Source organism: Ambystoma mexicanum, chromosome 11, assembly GCF_040938575.1.
Source record: "Ambystoma mexicanum isolate Mex_15411 chromosome 11, UKY_AmexF1_1, whole genome shotgun sequence".
NCBI lineage: Eukaryota > Metazoa > Chordata > Amphibia > Caudata > Ambystomatidae > Ambystoma > Ambystoma mexicanum.
The window spans coordinates 1281916482-1281943744 of record NC_090934.1 but is presented as its reverse complement, the minus strand read 5'-3'; the positions used below and the strand labels follow the sequence as shown (position 1 = coordinate 1281943744).

At 46.8% G+C, this 27263-nt stretch overlaps 1 protein-coding gene across 1 annotated transcript in view; it reads left to right on the top strand.

Annotated features, from left to right (window-relative positions):
* LRRC49 (leucine rich repeat containing 49) overlaps positions 1 to 6937 on the top strand; it is a 1414487-nt gene extending 1407550 nt beyond the window's left edge. The window contains exon 17 of the mRNA XM_069624757.1: positions 6305 to 6937. Within this exon, the coding sequence (XP_069480858.1) occupies positions 6305 to 6508 (204 nt within the window). The 3' untranslated portion in view covers positions 6509 to 6937. The remainder of the gene's footprint in view (positions 1 to 6304) is intronic.
* The last annotated feature ends 20326 nt before the right edge of the window (positions 6938 to 27263 follow it).

Sequence of the window (27263 nt, the reverse complement as noted above, 5' to 3'; positions counted from 1 at the left end):
TTTTATGGCATATTTCATGTTCTTTCCTTCAGCCAGTATTAAATGCCTGATTTCCTGGTTCAGCTGGTGTTTCATTCAAACTATTTCAAGGTTATATGTGTGTTTTGGCTTAAATTGTATTTTTCTTCTGAATGGTTTGTCATAATAAAATCACTAAACAAGGGAACATAGTTGGCATTGATTCTCCGCTGAACTAGTGCCCGCTTGTAATGAGTGTTTATTTGCTGATTATCGTGAGTTAGAAGGTGGAGTCTCTTTTGCTGCCTGGTCCTAACATTACCTCATGAACCTACACAGCAGCACTTTTTCCAGTTGGTAATCAAAGGGTTACTTCTACCAGATCATGATCACTTTGAGTCATTTTAACCACGATTAAAGATTGACAAGCACCAGCATATTGGACGACACAGAAAAAAGTCCAGAATTGAGGCTTCATCACTGCGCTTCCACGTTGGAGCAGCTGGAGTGTCGCCGGAGCAGCTGGAGTGTCGCCGCTGGTCTGGCCGTTCAGTAGATGGAAATTCTGCTCATCCGTTTCCATTTTCCACGTTTTGGCATTGGAGCTCTTTATGTTAGTTTTTACTCCGGCCTGCGTTTTCACATTGTATAGGGTCTCTCCGAATGCAATTTATATTGAGGTCATCGCATAGAATTATCATAGGATCATCATATTCATGGATGCCGTCATAAATAGTCACCATAGCTTTTTCGTCAAAGCATTCCTTGGTCCATGCGACTGGATTCCAATACAGATTTAGGATGACTAGACAGGCAGACATTTTGGTAACTCCAACACCATGATCTGCATATGATGGTTAAGGTTCTTTTTACAAAAAACCTTTATACCTTCAGTGGTTTTTAATAACATCATTAAACTCAAAGTCGATCTTCCTTTCAAGCATTTGCTTGCTGAATTTAAAAACACAGAGTAGTCATTTATCACAGGTGGTGTAGATAGCCACGTCTCTTGTAGGCAAACAATGACAAGGTTAGTTAGCAAATATTTTTCATTATAGAAAAGATGCCTCAAACCTCGACTACATATGGTGGTCATCTCTTCTTGCAGGCAAAGTGGCTGTTATTGCTCTTTGTTTGCATTCAATGTCCCTGCTAACCAACCCCAATTTAGCTAGTCTCTGAGGGGATGTGGCTTGGGGTGTAAGATTTTGAATTCTCTTTTGGCGTCTTGCTGTCTTTTAATCATTATTTTGAATGCAACAGCCAATTCATAAACTTTCAGGGGATCGATACTCCTTTGTAAATTGACTATTCCAAGTCACTAGGGCTCGCTGTTGCATTTTCTCTGAATGAGTCTGACTCCTTGCATCTGTGTTCTTTTAGATCAAAGCCCATGGGCCAGAAGAGTTCAACTGATTTGAGAAGCAGTGAGCGAACGATTTTGGAGTTAATGTGTGAACGTGCACACTCAACTCGATTTGGTACAGGGAAATTAATAACTGCAATGTCGGAAGACTCTAAATCTCGTAGTTTCGGTGTATGCTGGAATAGTCTAAATGCATTGGGGCGGTTCATCATGAGACCATCATCCACTGAAAGTATTCTCTCTAGAATTATTCCCATTTTACTAGCGGTGCGCTTGTCTATGGGCTTCATTGCTTGATGAGCCAGTGGATGCTGGTCTGTGGATATCAGGGTTTCTTCAAGCCCAATTTCCTCTATTGGAGCTATTGTGTTTGTGTTACATGCATTGACAGGTTTGCCGTACAAGTCTGAAACGGTTGTGTTCTTGTTATGCAACCCCTCTTTTAGAGTATTAGAGGCCTGCGGGTATGTTAATCCCTATGGGTTCCGCAAAACTGTTTTTTTTGCATCCATTTAGCTTTTCGTCTCTATTCGGAAGTTACTGTATTTGGAGTAGACAGAAGGGTCTTTCGTCATCTTTCTTCTAGAGTCAGAAAATTACTCTTTAACAGGACTGCTGATGAAGGTCGATTCAAGCTTGGTGCTGTCATGTCATTATTTTCCTGTGTGGCTGGGGCTGCCACTATTGCGTTCGAGGAACGATTGCACAGATTATTTCTCCAGCTTCCTCTTCATGAACATAGATTTCCTCTAAATCACTGAAGGCCTGTCTCTCAACGCTGATGGCGGTGTAGATTGCTGCCCTGTCTCTTCAACTGAATGAAGTTCCATTATTGAGTCTGAGATTATGAGTGTCTTGCTGCATGCTTTGGTCTTTAGTGCATGTTTAGAGGTCTCTGTATTGGGAAGATGATCCTTTAGGTTTTGATTGATGCTTTCGGGTGTTATTTGAATGTATATTTTTCGTTTTGTTTGGTTGTTGTTGATGGGTTTGTTTATTATTTCTTAGCAGTTGTTTTCTCTATTTCTTGAATAAAAAATGTCATAATTATCATTAGAGTTTTCTTCTTGCATAGACACATCTTTGGGATTTCAGAAGTAGGATTGCCGCCAGTTTGGTTAGAGAGGCATTCAGCCACAAGTACATCAGAGCTTGTGGCCGCACTCATTGGACTCAATCATTTGTTATCAAGTTATTTTTTTGTATCGATGGTCACAGGTTCCTTTACTGTCAACACTGGCAAATTAGATGAAACTTGTATATCATTACTGTGAACACTCTCATTTATTTCGATCTCTGAGGTTTTTGATATGCCTTTGACTTCACCTTGAAAAATGTTTGGATTTCATTGGGCTGGCAGCTGTGTTATGGAAAGACAGGCATCTTTAATACACTACAATGGGGTTCAGGTGTGTTCTTTTAGCAGCATCTTTCCCCCATTTCAACATTTCTTTTGCTGCCTCCAGTAGAATTTTTTTGCTTGCTCCAATTTCAGTCATATGAGCTGCTAATAGTTTCTGAAGTAAACTATCAGGGTTTGCTTAGTGATCTAGTTATCTAGTTCTTTGGATTGTGGACATAAAGGCTTCAATGTGTATGAGTTAGGTGTGTGTCATTGCCAGCAGGGTGGCTTGGGCCTTGTAGTTTTCACTAATGGACTCATATAATTTGAGTAACAGGGCAAGGGAGATTATTAGCGCTGACATGGTGTCATAGCTAGTTGTTATTCTTTGTTGACCGTCGTGCTGCTTTTCTCGTGTGCTCCCGAGTCTCTTGTGTCTGTCCCTGTTTGGAGGGGTAGTAGGTATATCATCAAGCAGATCGCTTTCTGAGTCAGTCAGAGACAAGTTTGTGACGTTCACATGCTCGCTTCATTTGATGATGACAGCTACAGTGAGTTATTTTGGTGGCCATGCTCCTTCTGTTTTTGCCATACTCCATGGGATTTGCTCTGTCATGTTGTGTTTTTTGTTTCAGACAAGACAAGGAGCTAAAGTGCTCCTGGTTTAAAGTGACTTGGTGCTGCATGAGGTTACCTGCAGAGGTTCTTAGAAAATGTTCTGTCTCATGAGCCTCCCTCGCATAAGGCAGCTCAGAATCAGGGGGTGAACCTAGACAAGGAGCGAAGGGGGTGCTTCTCAGCTGAGATGTGGTCGGATGTCTTTGATCTGTCTGTTGTTCTGATCTCATGCTGGTTTTGGCCATGGTTGTAGTTCCAAGAACACGAGTTTCGTGTTTGACTGCTCCAGACTTAAACGCGTGGTCATAACCAATTGTTCTCCGGGCTCACTCATTAGGTCTAGGTCTCTCTCTGATATTAGTATATGGGACTGTGTGACGTGTACAACATTCGGGGAGGAACAAAGGCATGGGGGAATCACTGTACCCTTGATTATCCCAGGATTCATTACAGGACAATCGCCTTTCCCTTTCTTGGCAAGTTCTGAGTGCGTGCTGTGGCATAGTTGTCACACATTGTCCTTTGAGCGGTAGAGTCTCCGCGCCGACTTGAAGCTCGGCAGCTAATATGCGCCCTAATATGGAATCAACAAGCCACTTAGTAGAGCTAGGAGGGGAAGGGGATTGTGGGAGATGTGGTATCTGAGACGGGGGCCTAGAGGGGTGTTGGGTTGGTGAACAGTCACCAATGGCCGACTTCCTAACCTCGCCCGCGTCTCTGAATATCAATCTTTCCCTTGGTCCGGGACACACAAGAGGAGCTGGAGACTGCAGCTATGGCTCCGTCAGCTCAGTCAACACTGTTGCAATTGTAGGGGTGACACTGTAGAGATCGAAGCCTCGCATATGGAGTTGTTGGATCCTTTTGAGGTCTGTTTGCCTCCTTTACAAGTTAGTGTGTTTGTATTTTTAGTTACGGTTAGCTAGGAACTATTCTGACTCATGAGAGCTGTGTCAAGAAACAGGTAACGGGCAGTCATCAAAATGTTCTGAAACTGAAAATTCTCTTTCTTTCATTGTAGAAGTTGTAGTCCGTTGTATTTCTCCGTGCCTCGAGAGTAAGTGGACTGGGCTTCTGGTACGCTGAAGGGCGGATGCGTTGGAATCCATACTTAACGCAGTGCTGCTATCTGCTTGCTCCACACCCCACACTACACGTGTAGCACGGTCAGCACAGACAGCCACTCTTCGCCGGGATGGATGCTTGGTTTAGAAAAGGTGGTCTGCCTCCTCCGAAGGCAATGGAAAAAATACTCCTAGTGAAACTGTCCCAGCACAGACAGCCATTCTTCACCACTCCGCCATCTAGAATTATGCTAGTCTCATTAGACATTGCATGTACCTGGTACAGACCTGGGGTTTTCAGGCTTGGGCTACAACAACACAAGTGTTGGACTACTAAGCACTTTTCTAATCTTTGCCTTAGCTCTTCAAATTCCTGTTGCACAGTTATTAGATGTATGTACTTGTTTAGTTTGTATTAGGTGGCCGAACCGCCTATAAGCCGAAACTATTGCATTAGAGTACAGATTAGAAGAAATGGCACATGAGGAGGGACACGCAGCTTGAAGGTGTTGTTTGGTTATTTGCCCACTCATTGACTTCCCATGGCCATGCTAATCCCTGTGGCCATTCCCACCCAGTTCCTGCCTCTCCCCACCCAAAACACCCCCTCATGGAAACTCTGTCAGCTCTCTTTAATAAAGACTTACCTTCAAACTTTGCACTTCAAGTGCCTGTCAGTGTTATTTTAAAGCAGTCTTCTGAGAGTTAATGACTTAATTGGAGCTTTACACACGCTGCTTGTGTAATAAACATGTCTAAACCAGGCTTGCCTTCAGCCACTTGATTTATAAGCACTCTGCGTGTACTTCACAGAAGTTCTTTTAAAAAAAAGAATTGGCAAAGCCAACAGTTTTGGATTGTGTAGAAGTAACAGACAAGTGCTTTACTGAGGGCTGCACAAAAGCCCAAACTGTTGGCATTGCCAATGCTCCTTTTCCGCCTTTTCTTTTTAGCCTGACTTGCTGTTTTGCTTTTCTAGCTTGCCCTCTCTTCTAGCACTTGCCTGATCTGGAGTGCACCAAGAACTGTGAATGATCCATTTTTTTGCCTGTTGACCATTTTATTTTTTTTATTTATTGTGCATTTGTTAGGCGCTTATACAGTAAGTCAATTCTGTTTCAAAGCACCCAATTTCTCCCTGCAGCCCTCCTTTCTTGAACCTGTGTTCGCCTCTCTCCTGCTCCTTTTCTTGGAGTGCCACAAAGTGAATGCCTTCGCAGTAAGCACTTTGAAAATCAGCACTCAGTAAATAAATGACATATACAGGGCAATGGGCCAAGCTTGCATGTCTCTATTCAGATCCATGCCTACCTTGCAGCGCTTGTAGTATAAACGTTCATGAGAACTTGTGTTTTAGTTTTTACATGTGACATAGAGGAGAACATGTAAATACAGCATTTCAGCAGGTAAATCCTTTTCAGCATATTGCTTGCAACGCACACCTTGCCCCCAGCTGGGTGAAGGGCTTACCCGCAGCTCTCCACCTATGTGGGTGTTGGGGCAACATATGTCAGTGTCTGGCCCTCCCTGAAACTTCAATTTGCAAGAGGATCTGTCTGGGTGACAATTGCACTCATAGCTTGGCACTGCTGCACGCAGATCCTATTCTGCAATGAGAGGGCCTATGCACAGGAGCTGGTGGTTATTTGTGGTGAGATCCTGTGGCCACCAGATTTTGTTTGGGAATTGGGGACCTGCTTTATGACTTATGTGATGTTCCCTGAAAGAATACCTTTTTTTCCGGGTCTTAAGAGGAACATGTATACTCAATTTGAAGGGAGATGCAAGAGCTGCACAAGAGAATACATCAAAAGCATCTGTTTAGTGCCAGAGGAACGTATACAACAACTCTGCTGGTCTCTTTATTTTTAATAATCTCATGGTACCAGTAAAAGTCACTTTTGTATGTATATTGACATTGCCTTCATCATGTAAAATGTTTGCTTATTTTTTCAGGACATCAAGGAGAGACACAGTTTTTGCAGAGTTTATGTCCAGGACTTGGTGAACGAAGCTACTGACATAAGTGCAAAAAACGAATCCCTGCAGAAACAATGGCCCCAGATGTTCATCGAGCTGGTCAGAGATGCTGTAATCGAAGTCCGCGATAAGGATTCCTACATGAAACTTTGCTTACAAAGGATTATTGAGCAAAAATAGCAAAGACCACTAATGTTTTCCAAAGTATTTGCAAGAAGACCCTCCACTTCATTTTTCCGGAAACTGGAAGTAGCGTGGAAGAATGCCATTTACAGAACTGGTAGCTTTCCATACTGTTTTGAAAGAAACTTCAAAATCCATTTGTTTACAGTAATTTTGTTTTATGAATGCAGGGCACATACTGTAAGACAGAGCCTAAACATGAACTTATACTTCTTGGCTATTGAAATGTCAAAGAAATCACAAAGTTCCATAACCTTTGGTTTCAAATTCTTAATTTTCATTAATGTAGGGACTGTTACTGGTAATGACGCAAATACCATTTTTTATATGCCTTGTTTTTGTTTATTAAGAAAAGTATTTAAATGCCAATTAAACACTCAATTTAATTTACTTTCTTAATGTAATCAATAAACGGTTCTATTTTTACATCTCTTGTGTGTTCCAGTACATTGATACATTGCTTATATAATTTTGTATTTTTTGTTAAAAAGTTAGCATCAGATGTAAGAAAACTAAACCCATTACATCAACATCTCTGAGAAAGAAAGTTACATGAAAGTGGATAGCCTCAGTTATCTGCCTCAAATGTTCCAAAAATAAACACCGTAGTCCTTTTCCCTGCCTCACGTCACTCAGGCATGTCTTAAGAATCAGAATGCAGTAGCACCCTCAGAAATGGAGGAAAGCATGTGCGGTTTCTTAGCACCCCGATATCTGCCTATAACAGGGCATGTCTGCCTCTTTAAAAATTCCAGTCTCCTTTATCCACATTAATCTCATTATTCCTTCCTTATTATCCCTATCTCTTTACTCACCCTGTGTACAATTTCATAACATAACCCTCGTTCATGGTTAACAACTGTGCATCCTTTTCTCAACATTTCATACTATCAGAGCCTTCCTTGCCCCTTTGCCGATGAGCCATCTGCCTTTCTAGTCCCCCATCCTTCGTCATCGCCACTCTTATTATCTCATCTGTCAAATTCACATCATATTCATAATTGTTTTCCTGTGACCAAAATGGAGAATCCGATCGCTCCTGCACACTGCACCCCCTACATACTTCTTCAATCGTTCACCACTTATTGGCTTCTATCCTCCAGGTCCAGTCCATTGTTGTAATTTGTTTAATAAAAAGTTGTTTACAAACCACTTGATTGCAGCCATCTCTAGCTCCTCTCCCCTCCTTTTACTCCTTTGCTGGTGATGTTTTCCCTACTTCTCCTCTTTAATCCTCATCCCCATCATAAGGTGACCATCCGCTTCATCCTTTAGGTAGCTGTGTCGTTTTACTATGAATAAGGCCGACCACAGCCCAAACTAACACCTTCTACTTATCAGCTACCACACTCAGCAGCAGCATTTCTTTGTGACACAGCGGAAAGCATGGGTATCCACTTTGACAGTCGAATGTGAGCAGGGGTTAAGTCCTAAAAGAAAAAGTGGTGGGAACCATTAAGATACCAATTGAATGTGGCGCCACCAGAAATTACCATATCAAGGTGCCCTCTGAAAAAAGTGGGGGGACTCAGTCCACCCGTGTGTACCCTCAACTGGAGCCCTGAATGTGACTGCCGCCCCTACTTACTACGGCTTAGTCAACTTCCACAATATACTGCACAACACTTTAGTCCTAGGCACTTTGGCTTATTTTAATAGCCATTTTATTAGTTTCCCTCAATAAACCTACCATTCCTTGAAGGTATTCAACAGTTTCAACTACACCCTGTTCCATATTGTACTTGTACTGTTCTGGTATGCATGCCTCACTCTTATTATGCACATTGATCCAAAACCCTCGCAGGGCAAAGAGCAGTGCAGTCAAAGCAAGCAAATGTTAATTCAAATGGATTGTGTCCTCCCACATATTCCTCATCTTTGATATCTCAAATATCCAGCTTCAGCTGCTTCGGAATTATTTTTTGGGTAGAGGGCACTGTGCATTGATGCAGTCGACTCAATGTCTTATCTAGGGCCTCCGTCTCGAGGATGATGTCATCAAAGGCGTATATAGCACGCACAGCACCCGTTCGCCTCAATTCAGTTTTTTCGGGTAAGCTTTTGCTTCGTGAACTATGGCGCGCTTCAGAAATTTCCTCGAGAAATATCAGAAAATGTCCTCATCTTCGACACCGACTACCCCAAAGACCGGGTTTAAAAAGAGTCAAGACTGCGGTGCCAAGATGACGCTGACGGAGTCAGGTGCCAGACTCCATTGGACCCAGGTCCTGTCAATTTTCGTTCTAAGCCTGTGCTAAACCTCTGGAGGACTGCACACGCTTGTGTACCAATGCACTGGCCTACAACAGAGAGCTTGTTTGTTTGCCTGTACAATATCCTCCCAAGCACCTTTTAGGGCCAGGTCTCCTTGCCACGTACTTCGCTTCGACTCTTCCCCTATTTCCTTCTATTCTTTTTCATATGGGCATTTTTCCAGCCTCCATAAACTCACACCCCTCTCTCATTTGGGATAGTGTTCCCCCTCCAATTTCCAAACCTTCTTCACAAACGTCTGTTCTTCAACAATCGCCATTCTCTAGGTATTCATCTCAGCTCCCTCCCAGGTTCACCTCTCTAACACTCCCTGGGGTTTCTTTCTATTTTTAGTCTTGCGCCTGTTGCTTTTCATTATGTTCTTTGTTGCCTTTCAAGCTTCTATACTTTCTGTCTAGAAATGTAACCTTCACTTTCTGCTGTCCTGTTCTTTCTTTTGCGTTCTCTTCTGCTCTTCATCTGGTCTGCTTTAACCTCAACTGACCTTCTGCCAAGTCAAGCCTTCTTCTCAGTCGCTCCACTTCTCCAGCCTTACAATCTTCTATCCTCTCTCCCCAATTTCTCTTTTCTTCCTCTATTGCCATTACTTTGCTTTATTGCCTCCATTTTAATACCCTCCTCTCTACATCAATGTTGCTTGGCCATGCTTACTCTTCCCTCTTCTTTCCTTTCTTCCCCATTGTGTGGTAATCTCTCCCTCCTCGCCGTTCCACGTTGCATGAATTTTCTCTCCTGCTCCTCTCTTCCACCTTTCACTCTCTTCACCACTTCCATCTACTTCCTCCTCCTCTCTTCTCTCTCAGCCTTCTCCTCTTTACTCTAACCTTCCACTACATTCTGAACAGTATGGTTCCCATTCTCCCCTCACTCCCTGTCCTGAGTCTCATAGCTGCCTTCTCTCTCTTTTGCCTCCTCTGCACTTTTTTTCTCCATCGCTTTGATTTCCCCTTCTTCCAACCTATCCCCATCCTATGGGGAACTTGCTCTCTTTCCTCCTGCTGGCCTGCACACACGTTCCCTCTATTTCACAATGTGTTTTCTCTCACATTTTTCTTCCAACTGCTCATTTTGTGGCATTGACCCACTTCTCTATTTCTACCCCCTGTTTTATTCAGTGTTTTCTCCCTGACAGTCTCTGTACCTGTTTCTGGTACCTTCCAGGGCCAAATTAGCAATTTACAAGATCCTTTGTGTCTCATCTCTACAGTGGTAGAGCTTCCCATGCCTGTTCTACAGTGGCTCCATTGAGTGCACTTGCAGACTCCATGGTAGCCATATTGTAGTCAGGCATCACTACTAGTGCAGCTACTTGACTACCTCCCAGCCCCATAGTGCAGATAGAACTCTGCTGTTCAAAGAACCCCAAGCTCCTCTCACTGTGCCCTCTCTGATCTTCCTCCTGTCCCAGTAACCAGCCAAGGCTGTGGCTCAATTTGCAAGGGAGCCTCTGGGGAAAGCAAGCCACAGCTAAATGTAAGGGGTCAGTAATGCGAGGGGTACAACTGATTGAAGATTTATCAAAACATGCCATTTAATTCTTTAAAGAATATAGACAAATTCCTCACTATCCCTACTCTGCTGATAATTTTGCTGCCTAACCAAAGCTAAGGGGAAACACTCTTAACACAGGATATCTGGCCCTCACACTAAGCAACAAATGCACCAAGAAAATATATGGCAATCTAATGTAACATTAACAACATTCACAGTTTCTGGATAACCTTCTGATGTCCAGGGTGCATTCCCTTCGCCAGGATTTAAGATCAACTCTCCTAATGTTCAACCAAAGAAAGAAATGTCTGGAATCAGTTATTGATGTTTCAAAGTCAAAGTAAGGTTTGTTAACCAAAGTCCAGTGATACCAAATCTCTTCTTCTTGCTGAAATATCTACTTTCACTTCCACCAAATAGCACCAATGGTAATCCCAACTAAGATGATTTGTCACTTTGAAGTGGGAGAATGGGAGAAAAAGCTCCCCCCAATCTCCTCGCGACCATGGCCTAGAGGATCGCGGCCCAGACACCCACCACGAGATGAATTCGTCTATCTACCAGACGACCAAATACCCTGGTTCAAGAACATAAGGATATGCCCACCAGCCTGCCCTACTCAAGCCGACACCTGCGGCATGGATGAACTCGACTAAGACCTCAACAACAAGCACCCACATCGTTAGAGATGCCATGACGACCTAGCCAACTGCCAAGAACACACGTGCCACCATGCACACTGGTCACTCACGCACCAACCCACACAAAGAATATATTCAGTGCTATGACATAGGTGACGGATACACCCACTGACGCGTATCTTTATTATTTTTCACATAGGTCTTTCCGTAATGCAGAAACGCAAGACGCATAAAGCATTCGCGTATACGCTTGCTGACGCTTCTCCCACCCCTCGCATCGTGATGAGAATATAACGAAGACGTAATACTGCCTATGAAGTCATGTCACACCGCGACACAGGTGACGTGCATTACACAACCCCACCCATGAACCAGGCCCAAGTAGGCCGCAAGCTAGAACCGCCATGAACACTGAATGAGCGAGAGTACAATTGCTGATCCCGCAGAACGAGCCCAGCGAGAGCTCGCAGCCAAGGGGGCGATGTTGCAACTCGTATACTACCAGCCGGCGCCAAGGTCACACCTGTAAGCAAAGCAAACAGAATCAAAATACAACTTTAAATGTGCAGAATTCTGCCCCAGCCACGGTCTCTCCACACGTGACCAAGCCAACCTGACAAGGTGCCAGACCCACGAGGGCGAAGTCGCCTGGGTCCCACGTCTGGGACACAGGTTGCAACAATGAAATGACCCGATGGACACCTACAGCGATGGGAATGGTCTGCTCTCAAGCCTATGAGCAAATCCGCACATTGTCTGCACTATCACATAGTTACACATTGTTGCTAGTGACAGGTACACAGCGAGCTGGGAACAACGATGGTCCCAGACTGGGGGGCTCGCGGGTGAACCAATCAGAACATGGGAGCAGTAATCACTGACGCCACTAACATTAGCCAATCATCAGGGGTCATCGTGTAACAATTTTCAACTATCTAATAGAAGGGACAACCCAAGTATACCACCTGACTCACCCTCGACCACTAATATTGCTCTCTATATGTATGCTATACTAACCCTACCACTCAAGAAACCAATCCGGAGTGGCAATAGGTTTTTCGCTAACTTTCCCAGGTGACGCAAGTAGCGCGTCATTCTGAGGCAAAAAGGGCCTGCGAGCCCCACAAATTTTGAGAGTCTGGACGGACGCGTACGATCCTAGACCCATCCCTGCCGTTGTTTAATAAACAGCAGAACTGCCTTGCTTCTTGTGTGTGTCTCATACTAATTTTTGGGGAACACGGGAGGAGTTGGGGCCTCCCAGCCCAGAGGTCCGCGGACGGCTCAGCCGACCCCGGGATAATCACCCCGACAAGTTGGAGGCACTGCTGAGATCTGTTTACGATCTACCTTTTTATTTTTTCCAAGGCCTCTCGTTGCGAGGAGGTCCGGCGGCGCAGGCCCCCTCTGCCGCTGCCCCCTTTTTGAGGACCACAGGACCATCGCGGAACTGCGAGAAGACCGGACAGCGCAATCCGGATATTGGCCCTCGGGAGCCGGTTGAGAAGTATCCCGCCCGCGGTTGGCGAGTGTCCAGACGTGGTCCAGACAAGGGGAGGTGGCGAGCCGCTTGGAGGGGTGCACGCAGTCGAGCGGCCCTGCATCAAGAGAACTTGGTGAGTATGTCACACCCAACAAGCAATGTGAGATTGTGAGGGAGGGGGGAAGAGTGCAATAAGGGCGGTGGGAGGTGTTACTAAGGTGTGCGGCGAAGATTTGATCAATCAGTGTTAACGGTGAAGTGAATGGTAGCAGGACAGGCGCGAGAGCCGTCCGCTACCACGTCACGGAAAAGGGTGGGTGGAGCAAGAAAACATCACGTGCGGTTGCTCGTAGACACTGATTGGCCTAGGTTGTGGCCACCTGTAAGGGGGGGGGTGTGTGTGGCTTCCTACGAATTGGCGGTTATTGATCAATTAGTAGATGAGGATCCCTATTGATCGAGCAGTGAAACTCGATAGATAGATGACGTTTTCCTGTAGGTGGTAGCTAACTGGTTGCCTAGTACGGAAGATAATTGGCTGGTTAAGCCCTCCCGTTGAGGGGCGTATCACACGCGAGGCGACGCAGGGTGCGCAGTCCGATTATATTGTTGGTTAGCTTGTTCCAGGCGTAACAAGAGGACAGCTGTGGGGTTAACAGGGACAAACAGTAAAAACTTATTGCGAGCTGATCTTACCGGTAGCTTTTGGAAGAAGTCGTTGACGTCACCCGTAGGGCTTTCATAGGATACCTTGACCACACAGCATTGTTGAAGGGTGGTGGGGAAGCGAATAGAGGACAGGGGGTGCGCACGGAGGTTGTCGGCCACCCCAAATACGGGACAGGTGGAGAGGGGGAAGTGACCGTCCACGGAGAACCCCCGCCACGCCGAGTGAGGTAGGAGGAGGAGGGGGAGGAGAAAAAGTGGGACGGCTGTATAAGCACGTCACACAGGGCACGCAGCCGCAGGGGGCTTTGTGCGCCGTGGCCGCAGGGGGCCGTAACGGTATAAAGGACGAAAAACAAATACAGGAAAAGACAGCATATTTGTAATTGTTATATTTTACTGTTTTCCTTTTAGCGGACGGTCGTAAGTCCCCAAACTACGGGGCCAGGTAACATATCTGCAATTGTCATATTTGACTGGTTTTCTTTTAGCGGACGGTCGCAAGTCCCCAAATTACGGGGCCAGGTAACGACAACTATACTGAAGGGAGCTAACAACACAGTGTAACTGTTACGCTCACCTGGTTCCCACGGGGGCGTCGACCGGAACTGGGCCGCTGTTATTTCCACCAGCGTGACGTGTAGCGCCGAGATGACTGACTGGACTGGCCCGCTCAGCCTAGTTTGTCTGGCTCGCAAGAATATTCTTCTGCAAAGGAGAAGAGGAATTAACCACCCGTGGAATTGAGTGTCAACCCACCTTCCCACTCCCGTTGTCTTCCCACTGATCACTCTTGATGTCCCCTCCTTAGTCTCACCTGATGGTTTGGAAGGATGAGCTCTCCATCCTGCGTCGACCGCAGGGGGGCGTTGATGACCAGTTACTTCACTGGCGTAGAGGAATTGGTGAGTTCCAGTATTGACTCTAAAGTCCAATTGTTCATAAGAGTTCAAATGTCTGCTCTTCACTCTGTCCGATTCCTTGCAAGTTGCCGATTAATCCACTCGAAGATTTCCAAATGGCACTCTGTAAGATTCAGGTAAGTCTAATGTGTTTTTCCCCTTAGGGGCCGGGGTACGGCGATGAAGCAGAGTTGACTGTGCCGACCCGAGATGAGGTGAGACCCCCGTGGTAAATCAGGTAAGTTTTGTGGGGGGTAAATGGTATTGTCCTTGCTTTCTCCCCTTAGCGGCTGGGGTACGGCGATGAAGCAGAGTTGACTGCGCCGACCCGAAATGTACCTCCCGTGGTAAATCAGGTAAGTCCTTGGGGGTAGCTTGTATGGCCTTAGAGAGTTCCCTTGCTCACCTTGCTGTCTTTGTCTCCTTAGGTGTCGGAGGGCGGCCGCGAGATGGAGAGAGCGTGATGGAATGCTCAAGTACCGCCAAGCAGGTGAGTTCAGCGCGGCGCCGTAGGAATGCGAAGCGATGCTTCAAAGACTTCTGTCTTTCAGTTCCGTGGCGAAATGGATCAGGATTCAGGTAAGGATTAAAGTTAAAACTCCTGTTCTAACCTTTATCCTTTTTGTCTTCTTGTTTCAGGAGTCCCAGGACTGAAGCGGGCGTGGCTGAAGACTGGAGCTGCTGAAAACACGGTGAGCGTTACGCTGCAGCAAGCAGAATAACGCGAAGCACGTGTGGCTGTCCGGGCGTGGTTTAAATAGCCTTGGAAGAAGATCCAGGTAAGTATTCTTCCACAGCCCCACCCAAGTAACAAAATAGTCCCTTCAGTAAAATAGTCCCTCCTAAGCCTCATTTGGCTTGAGTCTTCAAGCAGCATGGCCTGCCTCAGGTGAGTATGCAGCATGGTCTGCTTCAGGTAAGTTATCAATAATGAGCCTGGCGCCCAGGGCGCCAGGACTGACTTTATCTTTATGAGCCTGGCGCCATAGGCGCCAGGACTGTACCCAAACAGCCCCTAACTGGGGCTTTTGGGCATGCTCCAAGTGACATGATGCCTGCTTCTGGGGCTGCTGGGCCTGGTCTGGTCTTCCGGGGGCAGGCATCATGACAGCACTTCCCCTCGAAGCCCCTCCTAAAGTCGTTCTCCTCCTTGGCCGTGGTTTGTCTGGAAATTCCCGATGGAACCTCTTCACTAAACGAGGTGCATGCACCTGGTCACTAGGTTCCCAAGACCTTTCCTGTGGGCCATAACCTTTCCAGTCAATTAGGTAAAAGAGTTTTGATCTCACTCTTTTTGAGTCCAAAATATTCTTGACTTCGAACTCGGGCTCCCCGTCTATGAGGATAGGTTCAGGTGGAGTGGTTAGCCTTGTTCCTGGTTGCACTGGCTTCAAAAGAGACACGTGGAAAACGGGATGGATTCGCATATGAGCAGGTAGGTCCAACTTGACGGCCACTGGGTTAATAATTGCCTTAACAGAAAAAGGTCCCAAATACCTGGGGTTAAAGGTCCGAGTCCACTTGAGTGGTAAGTGCTTAGTGGCTAACCATACTTGGTCCCCTATTTGGTATTGAGGAGCTTCACTTCTGTGCTGATCTGCATCCTTTTTGTATTTTTCCTTAACCTTTTGCAAATGAATGGTTGCTTCTTTAAAGGCTTGTGTAATAACAGCGTGGAGATGGTCCACTGCGGCATCTCTAAATGCTGGGGTGAGTCCAAATCCGAGGTTCGAGGATGGTGCCCATAATTGGTAAAAAAAAAAGGACTTTGTCCAGTTCCTGAGTGTACGGAATTATTGTACGCATACTCTGCGATCCACAGAATGTCTTTCCAATTCCCCTCAGACTGATGTAGCATACAACGGAGGTACTGTTCAAGAGTCTGGTTGGTCCTCTCCGTTTGACCGTCGGTCTGAGGGTGGTGACTGGTCGAAAGCCTAACATCAATTTGTGCCAGTTGGCAGCATTTCCTCCAAAAATGTGAAATGAATTGACTGCACCGATCTGAAATTAACACTGAAGGAAAGCCATGCAGGCGGACAACATTTTCAAGGAATTCCTTGGCCAGGATTGAAGCTGAAGGTATCCCTTTTAAAGGAATGAAGTGGGCCATTTTAGAAAAAAGATCCACAATAACTAGAATGGTATTGTAACCTTGGTACGGGGGTAAATCCGTGATGAAGTCTAATGACAAGGTATGCCAAGGGGTAGGTGGTATGTCTAATGGTTGCAATAATCCAGCAGGTTTTTTCTTTTGCCCTTTATTTTGTGCGCAAATGCCTCAAGACATGACAAATGACTTGACATCCTTTCGCCAGGTAGGCCACCAAAATTTCTTCCTAATTTTAGCTTCGGTTTTTGCAATGCCCGGATGCCCTTCTATTAAGGTGTCATGGTAATGGGAAATGACAAGTTCCTGTAGTTCCTTTTGCGGTAAAAATAGCCGGCCTTGGTAATAAGGTAAATAATCGAGAGTACTCTGGACCTTTCTTTGCCCAGTTCTGCAGGGCAACGGAATCAAAGAGTTGGTGGATCTTGTTTTGAATGTTCTCCAGTGTCTTTATGGAAGTCAGGCCAAGGATTCTCTGTTCCGGAATTATGGGTACGGGTTCTAAAGTTATTTCTGCTTCTCCCATTCCAGTCCGGGACAAGGCGTCTGCTTTACCATTCTTACAACCTGGTCGATAGGTTATTACAAAATCAAACTCGGCGAAGAACAATGCCCAACTGAGTTGGCGCGAAGATTGGGCTTTGGCTGTCTTTAGGTATTGTAAGTTGCGGTGATCGGTGATGACCGTGATGGTATGTCTGGCACCCAATAGATAGTGCCGCCAAGCCTTGAAGGCGGACTTGATGGCCAGCAGCTCCTTATCGGTTATGGCATAGTTTAATTCGGGGGCTGAAAATTTTCTTGACCAAAACGCCACTCGGTGAAGCTGGTTAGTTTCGGGATCCTTTTGGGAAAGGATTGCTCCCATGGCTGAACTGGATGCATCTGTTTCCACTATGTAGGGCAGCTCGGGGCGTGGGTGTCTTAATATGGGAGCAGATGTGAATTTAGCTTTTAACTCTTGGAAGGCGTTCTCAGCTTCCTCTGTCCACACAAAGCGTTTGTTTTTTCGCAATAGTGTTGTGATGGGATGTACAATGTGCGAGAAGTCCGGGATAAACCTGTGGTAGAAATTGGCAAAGCCAAGCATGCTTTGAACTCCTTTGATTGAACTTGGCGAAGGCCAATTAAGAATAGCATCCACTTTTCGTGTATCCATCCGGATTCCTCTCGGGGTCAGAATAAATCCAAGGAATTCCACTTCCGTAGTGTGGAAGATGCATTTCTCCAGTTTAGCATATAATTTATGCTGGCGTAACTTCTCTAGGACTGTTTGGACGTGTTTTACATGCTCAGATTCTGATAAAGAGTATACTAAGATGTCGTCGATGTAAACGACCACACAAACGTCGATAAGCTCTCGGAGGACATCGTTCATGAAGAACTGGAAGGCTGCTGGTGCATTGCATAGTCCGAAGGGCATCACCTGGTACTCAAATAGTCCGTACTTGGTGCGAAAAGCAGTCTTCCATTCGTCACCCTCTTTGACACGTACCAGATGATATGCCCCCCGAAGGTCTAGTTTCGTGTATATACAAGCGTCCTTCACCTGGTCTAGTAGTTCTGGGATCAAAGGCAGTGGGTATAGATTCTTGATGGTTATCTGATTCAGTGCGCAGTAGTCTATACATGTTCTAATGTCGCCTTCCTATTTCGGTACGAAGAACAAAGCTGAAGATGCAGGGGATTTGGACGGGCGAATGAAGCCATTAGCAAGGTACTGGTCTAGGTACTGGCGCAAATGAAGATTTTCGGGTTCCGTAAGGGCATAGATTCTGCTGCAAGGTGGTTGTGCTCCAGGTACAAGATCTATTTGACAATCATACGATCTGTGAGGTGGTAAGGTGTTTGCCTGTTCCTTTTGGAAGACACCCTGAAAGTCTTGGTATTCAACAGGTAATTGCATGGCTACTGGAATTACTGGGGCCATGACTGAGTTTTGAGTTTTCCTTGGGTAGCAGGTGTGAGCACATTCTGGGAAGGTTAGTCTCTTCTCTCGCCAATCAATACAGGGATTATGTTTTTCCAACCAAGGTATCCCCAGTATCAGCTGAAACCGTGGGGCCTTGATTAAGTCAAACATCATATCCTCTCGATGCCCATCTTGACTCAGCAATGTCATCTCTGCAGTGGAATGAGTTACGGGTCCAGAGGCGATTTCCGTTCCATCTACAGTGGTGACAACATCGGCCGTGGTCTTGCGGGTGAGAGATAGATTCATCCTGGTAGCCAATTCCCGGTCCAAGTAATTTCCTATGGCTCCACTGTCTACGTACGCCTTTACCGCGTGCATGCGTGATGGCTGCTCTGGATCTACAAGGACCATGGGTATGGAGAAATGCGAGGTCAGAGTGTCCTTCTTTAAGCTCGGCAAGCGGACCTCTACGCTTGCCGGGCGTGGTCGTTTCCCGAGTCAGATTTCACATGGTTTTCGTCTGCTGCTCCTATAACTTTCTTGGGTGGTTTTACAGGGCAGTTCCGAAGAAAATGATCAGCAGTTCCGCAATATAAACATAATTGCAGTTGCCGTCTTCTATCTCTCTCCTTTTGGGTTAGGGGTCCTTTAACCCCCCCGATTTGCATTGGTTCTGAGACATCTACTCCCTTGGAGCTTACGTGGGTTTTAACCAACACCCTGTTCTCAAACTTGGTTCGGTCAGCCTTCCTGGTTTGAAGTCTGTGATCGAGCTGGACCACTAGATCTATATATTCAGCACAGTCTTGAGGCGCGTTCACGATTTGGGCCAAAACATCTTTGAGTTCTCCTCGAAGTCCTCGATGGAATAATGTGATTCGCTTGGCTTCAGGCCATTCGGTTTCCACTACTAATCTATTGAAAGTTGCAATGTAAGATAAAAGATCCTGGTTACCTTGACGTAGGGATAAAAGTTCGTTGTCCAAAGCCTGTCCTCGGGAGTGTCGGGCGAATAGTCTTTCCATGCTTGTTCGAAAACCCTGGAAATCTCGAAGAATCGGGTCATCCTGGTTAACTAGTGGAATGGACCAATCCGCTGCACTGCCGCTGAGATATGACAGTACAAAGGCTACCTTGGCCTGATCGTTTGGGAAAGCTCCAGGTCTACATAAAAAATGCAAGCGGCATTGATTCATGACTGTTGCAAACCCTTTTGGGTCTCCGGCAAAGCGTTCTGGCGGAGCCAAAGGAACGGCTCCAGGTAAATTTATCTGCACCGGGTTACTCGATGGTACAGGAGCTGGACTTGCCCCAAGTCCTGGTAGAGGTGTTTGTCCAGCGTGGCTCTGTAATAGTTGTCTGGCCAACTCATCAGTTCGTTCTTTTGACACTATCAGTTCCCTCCTGAGGGCATTGGTTTCTTGGCGGGCGGAATGCACTTCGGCCCTTAATTCCCCTAATAATTGGGCCAACTGATCAGTTTCCGAGGTCTCCATGACGCCCAGGTGGGTATTTGTGGGTAGGCTTCGCGTTCTGTTACGCTCACCTGGTTCCCACGGGGGCGTCGACTGGAACTGGGCCGCTGTTATTTCCACCAGCGTGACGTGTAGCGCCAAGATGACTGACTGGACTGGCCCGCTCAGCCTAGTTTGTCTGGCTCGCAAGAATATTCTTCTGCAAAGGAGAAGAGGAATTAACCACCCGTGGAATTGAGTGTCAACCCACCTTCCCCACTCCCGTTTTCTTCCCACTGATAACTCTTGATGTCCCCTCCTTAGTCTCACCTGATGGTTTAGAAGGATGAGCTCTCCATCCTGCGTCCACCGCAGGGGCGCGTTGATGACCAGTTACTTCACTGGCGTAGAGGAATTGGTGAGTTCCAGTATTGACTCTAAAGTCCAATTGTTCATAAGAGTTCAAATGTCTGCTCTTCACTCTGTCCGATTCCTTGCAAGTTGCCGATTAATCCACTCGAAGATTTCCAAATGACACTCTGTAAGATTGAGTTAAGTCTATTGTGTTTTTCCCCTTAGGGGACGGGGTACGGCGATGAAGCAGAGTTGACTGTGCCGACCCCAGATGAGGTGAGACCCCCGTGGTAAATCAGGTAAGTTTTGTGGGGGGTAACTGGTATTGTCCTTGCTTTCTCCCCTTAGGGGCTGGGGTACGGCGATGAAGCAGAGTTGACTGCGCCGACCCGAAATGAGGTGAGTACCTCTCGTGGTAAATCAGGTAAGTCCTTGGGGGTAGCTTGTATGGCCTTAGAGAGTCCCCTTGCTCACCTTGCTGTCTTTGTCTCCTTAGGTGTCGGAGGGCGGCCGCGAGATGGAGAGAGCGTGATGGAATGCTCAAGTACCGCCAAGCAGGTGAGTTCAGCGCGGCACCGTAGGAATGCGAAGCAATGCTTCAAAGACTTCTGTCTTTCAGTTCCGTGGCGAAATGGATCAGGATTCAGGTAAGGATTAAAGTTAAAACTCCTGTTCTAACCTTTATCCTTTTTGTCTTATTGTTTCAGGAGTCCCAGGACTGAAGCGGGCGTGGCTGAAGACTGGAGCTGCTGAAAACACGGTGAGCATTACGCTGCAGCAAGCAGAATAACACGAAGCACGTGTGGCTGTCCGGGCGTGGTTTAAATAGCCTTGGAAGAAGATCCAGGTAAGTATTCTTCCACAGCCCCACCCAAGTAACAAAATAGTCCCTTCAGTAAAATAGTCCCTCCTAAGCCTCATTTGGCTTGAGTCTTCAAGCAGCATGGTCTGCCTCAGGTGAGTATGCAGCATGGTCTGCTTCAGGTAAGTTATCAATAATGAGCCTTGCGCCATAGGCGCCAGGACTGTACCCAAACAGCCCCTAACTGGGGCTTTTGGGCATGCTCCAAGTGGCATGATGCCTGCTTCCGGGGCTGCTGGGCCTGGTCTGGTCTTCCGGGGGCAGGCATCATGACAGTAACCATGTCATACGGGTTAGGATCGGGAGGGTGGGGGAATACCCTCACTACCCCACTGCAGCATATATGTAAAACACTATCACCCCATAGGGAAAAACTGATCAAATACAGCATAGAATGGACACAATGGACAGACAACAAATTGACAACACCCTGGCCGCCTAATGGCAGTTTCGACCCGTACGTCCAACACTCACTACTGACACATATACATAACACATACAAGGGGAAGAAGTTGGCGCATCACGTGGAGGTGTTTAACTTATGGAGGATGTTCCACGGGTCCCGACCAGGACCAACCGGGATGTTCACTGTAGAGGAAACGAAGGAGGGGAAGAAGATTAAGGAGGAAGAGGGAAATGGGGAAAAGGAGGTTGACAGCGCACAGTGCGCGGGAAGAGACCGAGAGGGGGAGGAAAAGCTTAGCATCGCAAATGAAATAGAAATAAAAAAGGAAAGGACCGACGACATGCCCTTAGCGAAGGTAGTGAAGAAGGAAGAAGGGGGTTATATCCTGTGACGGAACTACGAGAAGCGGTAAGGCAACAACTAACGGCGGCTGAGGGATATTCGAACCCCGCGTACAGCCCACCACCATATACAGCTACAGGTAGCTACACAGGGGGGGGGGGGTGACAAGTACGGTAGGCCCAACTTATACGAAGATGCACGCAAAAGAAGGGAAGAATAGTGAAGAACCAATCCCAACCATAGGACACGACGAGTGGGTAGCCGCGCAGGTGCTGTTAAAATTGCGAGGGACACTAACGGGAGAAGAAAAGGAGGTAGTACGGAAACTGAACCAGGACAATGAGGGTAGCAGTGAAATGAGAGGGGAGGAAGATAAAAGGAAAGAAGGGGAGCTGTTACGAGCAGAGGAGGAGATGTTCGAGGAACGATTGGCAGAATTAAGGAATGAGCAAACCGCCCTAATCAAACAGCATGAGAAGGAGGAACGAGAGAAAAGGAGGGAAAGGAAGGAAAGTAAGGATGAGTTAGAAAAAATGAGGGAACGAACTGAAGAACGGAAGCGGGAAGCTGAAAGGATGAAGGCGACAGCAGAAAGGGTATCTCGAGCAGCACAGCGTGACAGGAAAGGAGAGGAAGAAGAGAAAGAAAAGGAAATGGAAATATGGAAGAAGGAAATACTATCAGAAACCACCAAGAAATATGAGGAAGGTAAAGTAATAGAAAGCATATTAGAAAGGGAGAGAGAGAGATGGGAAAGGAGGAGAGAGGAAGAAAGGATATTAGAGAAGGTGAGTAGTGAGGTGATGGAGGAATTGAAAAAGAAAAGAGGAAATAGGTGGTGAAATAGTAGAGAAGGGGAAAGAAGAGAGAGGAAAGGGGAGAGTGGGGTAAGGACATATGTACGTCAGGATGCAGAAGTAGCCACAACATCAGCGCAAAGGGGAGCAATTGGTAAAGAAGAAGCGGAAGGAACGGATTTAATAGACTTAAAAACAGTGACGATTATGTCATGATCACTGCTTCCAAGGAGCCAGGACCAGCCCAACGTCCTTGGAAGCAGGCCCCTAACCCTGATCCTAGGCACCAGCCGGTCCCCACAGGGACCTTTTGGACCTTGTCCTGGCGCCGGTGGCACCAGGCTCATCAGAAGCATCGGTCCCGGCACTGGAAGCGCCGGGCTCATCATTGGTGTGAAGGTGCTTGGGTGGACTTAACTGCGGCAGACCATGCTGCTTACTTGCCAGACTCTTAGAAGTCCTCAGTGAACTGGGACTACTTTCTTACCTGGGTGGGGCAGCTCCACTCCCTGGATACAGCACTGGAACTCTTCTGGAAGCAGGAACTCTTTTCTTACTTAGGCGGGGCCGTGGAAGGAGACGCCTCATCACTCCAAGGCTATTTAAACCACACCCGATTGATGAAACGTGCTTCGCGTTATTCAGCATCTGCAGCAGAACGCTCACCGAGTCTGTTCCAGCATTTCTTCTTGGGATCCTGAACCTGCAAGAATTATACTTATCATTCATGTAACCGAGCAACATCAGCACCTGCAAAAGACCAGAAACAACAGGTTAGCAGAACGAACTTTCACACGCAGTGCTTGCTTACCTGATCCATCGGCAGCGGCCGTGTCTAACGCTGTACCTCCGCCGGCAAAGATAAACAGCATTATTATACTTACCGGCACGCTGTGCACTCCAGATTCTTCACGCTGCATCTGCACCTGCAAAGATAAACAGTATTATTATACTTACTGGCACGCTGTGCACTCCAGATTCTTCACGCTGCATCTGCACCTGCAAAGATAAACAGCATTATTCTACTTACTGGCACGCAGTGCATTCCGGATTCTTCACGCCGCATCTTCACCTGCAAAGACAACAGCAGTGTCACACTTACCGGCTCGTGGCGAATTCCGGATTTCTTCATTCTGCATCGTCTCCTGCAAAGACAAAGAAAGAGACAGTAAGAGCGCTGCCATACTTACGCAACTCCAGGCGCTTCAGTGCCACGCATAAAAGACTATAAAGACTAAAGGTGTCCAGAAACGTACCGGTCGTGCAGTCAACGACGGTACCCATCCTCTGAAGTCAAGAGGCCCACGTTTCACCAGTGAAGGAACTAGCAACGGCACCCTGCACTAGACGCAGATGGAGAGCCCAGCATTCACCTATCTAAGGTGAGCACGTTGACCTGGGAGGGGGGTTCAACGGACAAGCTGGGAGGAGAGAGATAGGGACATTCAGCAACCCAGACCTTTAATCCCCATATTATTTCACCTGCAGAAACCTCACCCTTCGAGTTCGACACACAGTGCGGAGAGGGTCGACCCCAGAAGCCAACCGAACCCTGCACATCACGTTTCGTGTTACAGACACCTTCCTGCCAAGACCCGCGCTTCCGTGGGAATCAGGTGAGCGTTACAGAACGCGAAGCCAACCACTAAACTCCTACCCAGGCGCAATGGAAACTTCAGATACTGATCAACTAGCCCAGTTGCTTGGGGAATTAAGAGCAGAAGTACATGCAGCTCGCCAGGAAACGAGCTCTCTAAGAAGAGAGCTGATAATTTCTAAGGAGCGAACAGAGGACCTTGCTAGGCAGTTGTTACAAACGCAGGCAGGACAGACACCTTTGCCCGTTCCAGGAGGAAGTTACCCTTCTGCCTCAGCTTCAAATCCAGTGCAAATCAATCTGCCCGGTAATGTGCCCTTGGCTCCGCCCGAACGCTTTGCTGGTGATCCAAAGAAATTCGCAGTGTTCATCAACCAGTGCCGCCTGCACTTCTTATGTCGACCAGCTGCATTCCCAACTGACCAGGCCAAGGTGGCTTTCGTGCTTTCTTATCTCAGTGGCAGCGCTGCAGATTGGTCGATCCCTTTAGTCACCCGGGATGATCCGGTTTTACACGATTTTCAAGCCTTCCAGGCCAGCATGGAGAAACTGTTTGCAAGACATGCACAAGGGCAGGCCTTGGACAATGAACTTCTCTCATTACGACAGGGTAACCAAGACCTCTTGACTTATATAGCCTCTTTCAATAGACTCATAGTGGAAACCCAATGGCCCGAGGACAAGAGAATAACGCTTTTCTACAGAGGTCTGCGTGGAGAGCTCAAGGATGTGCTAGCGCAGGTTGTGAATCCTCCACAAGAATGTTCAGACTATATTGACTTAGTTGTCCAACTAGACCATAGACTACAGAACAGGAAGGCAGATCGCTCCAGATTTGATACTCGAGTGTTTTCCAAACCACAGACCTCGAATAAGGGAGCTGACACTGCGGAACCCATGCAAATAGGGGGCATGAGAGGACCTTTAACCCAGAAAGAGCGGGAAAGAAGAAGGCAGCTGCAATTATGCCTCTATTGCGGTAATTCAGGACACTTTCTTCGGGACTGTCCCGTGAAACCAGCTAAGAAGACTGTAGGAGCCGCGGATACCTGTACCACAAATTCTGAGCAGGGAAACAACCTCGCCCGACAAGAGTAGAGGTCCTCTTGCCGAGCGTTAAGATCTGTCCCGTGACCTCGCATTTCGTGATACCCATGGTCCTCATTAGTCCTGAACGTCCGGATCGTTTGCACGCAATTGAAGCTTACATTGACAGCGGAGCAATCGGTAACTATGTGGACCGTGAAATGGTGTCAAGGATGAATCTACCCCTTGTCCCTAAGGCAGTAAAAGACGTCATCAATACTGTGGATGGCACGGAGATAGCCTCCGGACCAGTAACGCATGCCACCCAAGAAGTGACGCTGTTGAGTCATAATGGACACCGGGAGAGAATAGTGTTCGATGTAATCAAGGCCCCTCAGTTCCAGATCATTCTGGGAATCCCTTGGTTGGAGAAGCACAATCCTCAGATTGATTGGCGAGCAAAGACGGTTCAGTTTCCAGAGTGTTCTACCACTTGTTATCCTCGACCTGATGTTTCACTGGCGGCGATCTCTTCTGAGGAGATTCTCAAATTACCTCCCGAATACCAGGAGTTCCAAGACGTCTTCCAGAAGGATCAAGCTAACACCCTACCCCCTCATAGGTCTTACGACTGTCAAATAGATCTGATACCTGGAACAACTCCTCCTTGCAGCAGGATCTATGCCCTCACCGAGCCAGAGAACCTTCACCTCAGACAGTACCTGGACTAATACCTAGCTAACGGGTTTATCCGTCCTTCCAAATCTCCAGCTTCATCGGCTTTGTTCTTCGTTCCGAAAAAGGAAGGAGACCTTAGAACTTGCATAGATTACCGCGCCCTGAATCAGATCACTGTTAAAAACAGATACCCGCTACCTTTGATCCCTGAACTCCTGGACCAAGTCAAAGATGCCCGTATATACACAAAGCTGGATCACAGAGGAGCCTACCACTTGGTAAGGATCAAGGAGGGCGATGAATGGAAAACGGCCTTTCGCACCAAGTACGGGCTATTCGAATATCAAGTGATGCCCTTTGGACTGTGTAATGCTCCTGCTGCTTTCCAATATTTTATGAACGATGTCCTTAGGGAACTCATTGACGTGTGTGTAGTTGTCTACATTGACGACATCCTAGTCTATTCATCATCGAAAGAAGAACATCAGAGACATGTTAAAAAGGTTCTCGAGAGATTGCGTCAACATAGTCTTTTTGCTAAGCTTGAGAAATGCGTCTTCAACGCAACAGAAGTCGAGTTCCTGGGATTCATATTGTCACCTAACGGAGTCCATATGGATTCAAAGAAGGTTGATGCAATTATCAAGTGGCCATCACCAACCTCTGTAAAAGGAGTTCAAAGCATGTTAGGATTCGCTAACTTTTACCGCAGATTCATTCCTGATTTTTCCCGGATAGTCCAGCCCATCACCGCTCTGTTGAAAAAGAACAAACGTTTTGAGTGGTCTTCTGAAGCGGAACAAGCTTTTCAAGACTTAAAAGCTAAATTCATTTCTGCACCTGTTTTAAAACATCCTCGCCCAGAACTTCCTTACATCATGGAAACGGATGCTTCTAGTCTTGCTATGGGAGCAGTGTTATCACAAAGAGATTCGGTCACAAACCAACTACATCCGGTTGCCTTTTGGTCCCGCAAGTTTTCGCCTCCTGAGATCAACTATTCAATTACGGACAAGGAACTTTTGGCCATCAGATCGGCCTTTAAAGCCTGACGGCATTATCTTCTAGGAGCCAGACACACAGTCACCGTAATGACTGACCACCGCAATCTACAATACCTAAAGACAGCCAAAGCTCAGTCTTCCAGACAACTTCGCTGGGCTCTGTTCCTAGCAGAATTTGACTTTATAATTACTTATCGACCAGGTAGTAAGAACGGAAAGGCGGATGCCCTCTCCCGGATGGGAGTAGATGAACAGTTGATCAATCCAGATCCAATACCCATAATCCCAGAACAAAGGATTTTGGGTTTGGTCAGCACTCAATCTTTTGAAGACATCAAGAACACGGTGAAATCGCTCCTAACTCCGACCGATTTGCAGGACTGGCAATTAAAGGGAAAAGAATTCTCAGTAGATCAAGACCTACCATATTTCCGAGGACGATTGCACTTGCCCTGTGAGAGACTACAAAAACAAGTAATCTCGGTTATCATGATTCTCTAATGGAGGGGCACCCTGGCATTACCAAAACCATGGAAAAGATTAAAAGAAATTTCTGGTGGCCATCGTGGAAAAGGGATATTAGAGACTTTGTAATCTCCTGTGGTGTGTGTGCCCAGAATAAAAGTCAAAAGCAAAAACCAGCCGGCCTATTACAGCCACTTGACATCCCTCCCTGTCCATGGCATACCCTGTCCATGGATTTTATCACGGACTTACCTCCATGCTTGGGATATACTACCATCTTAGTAG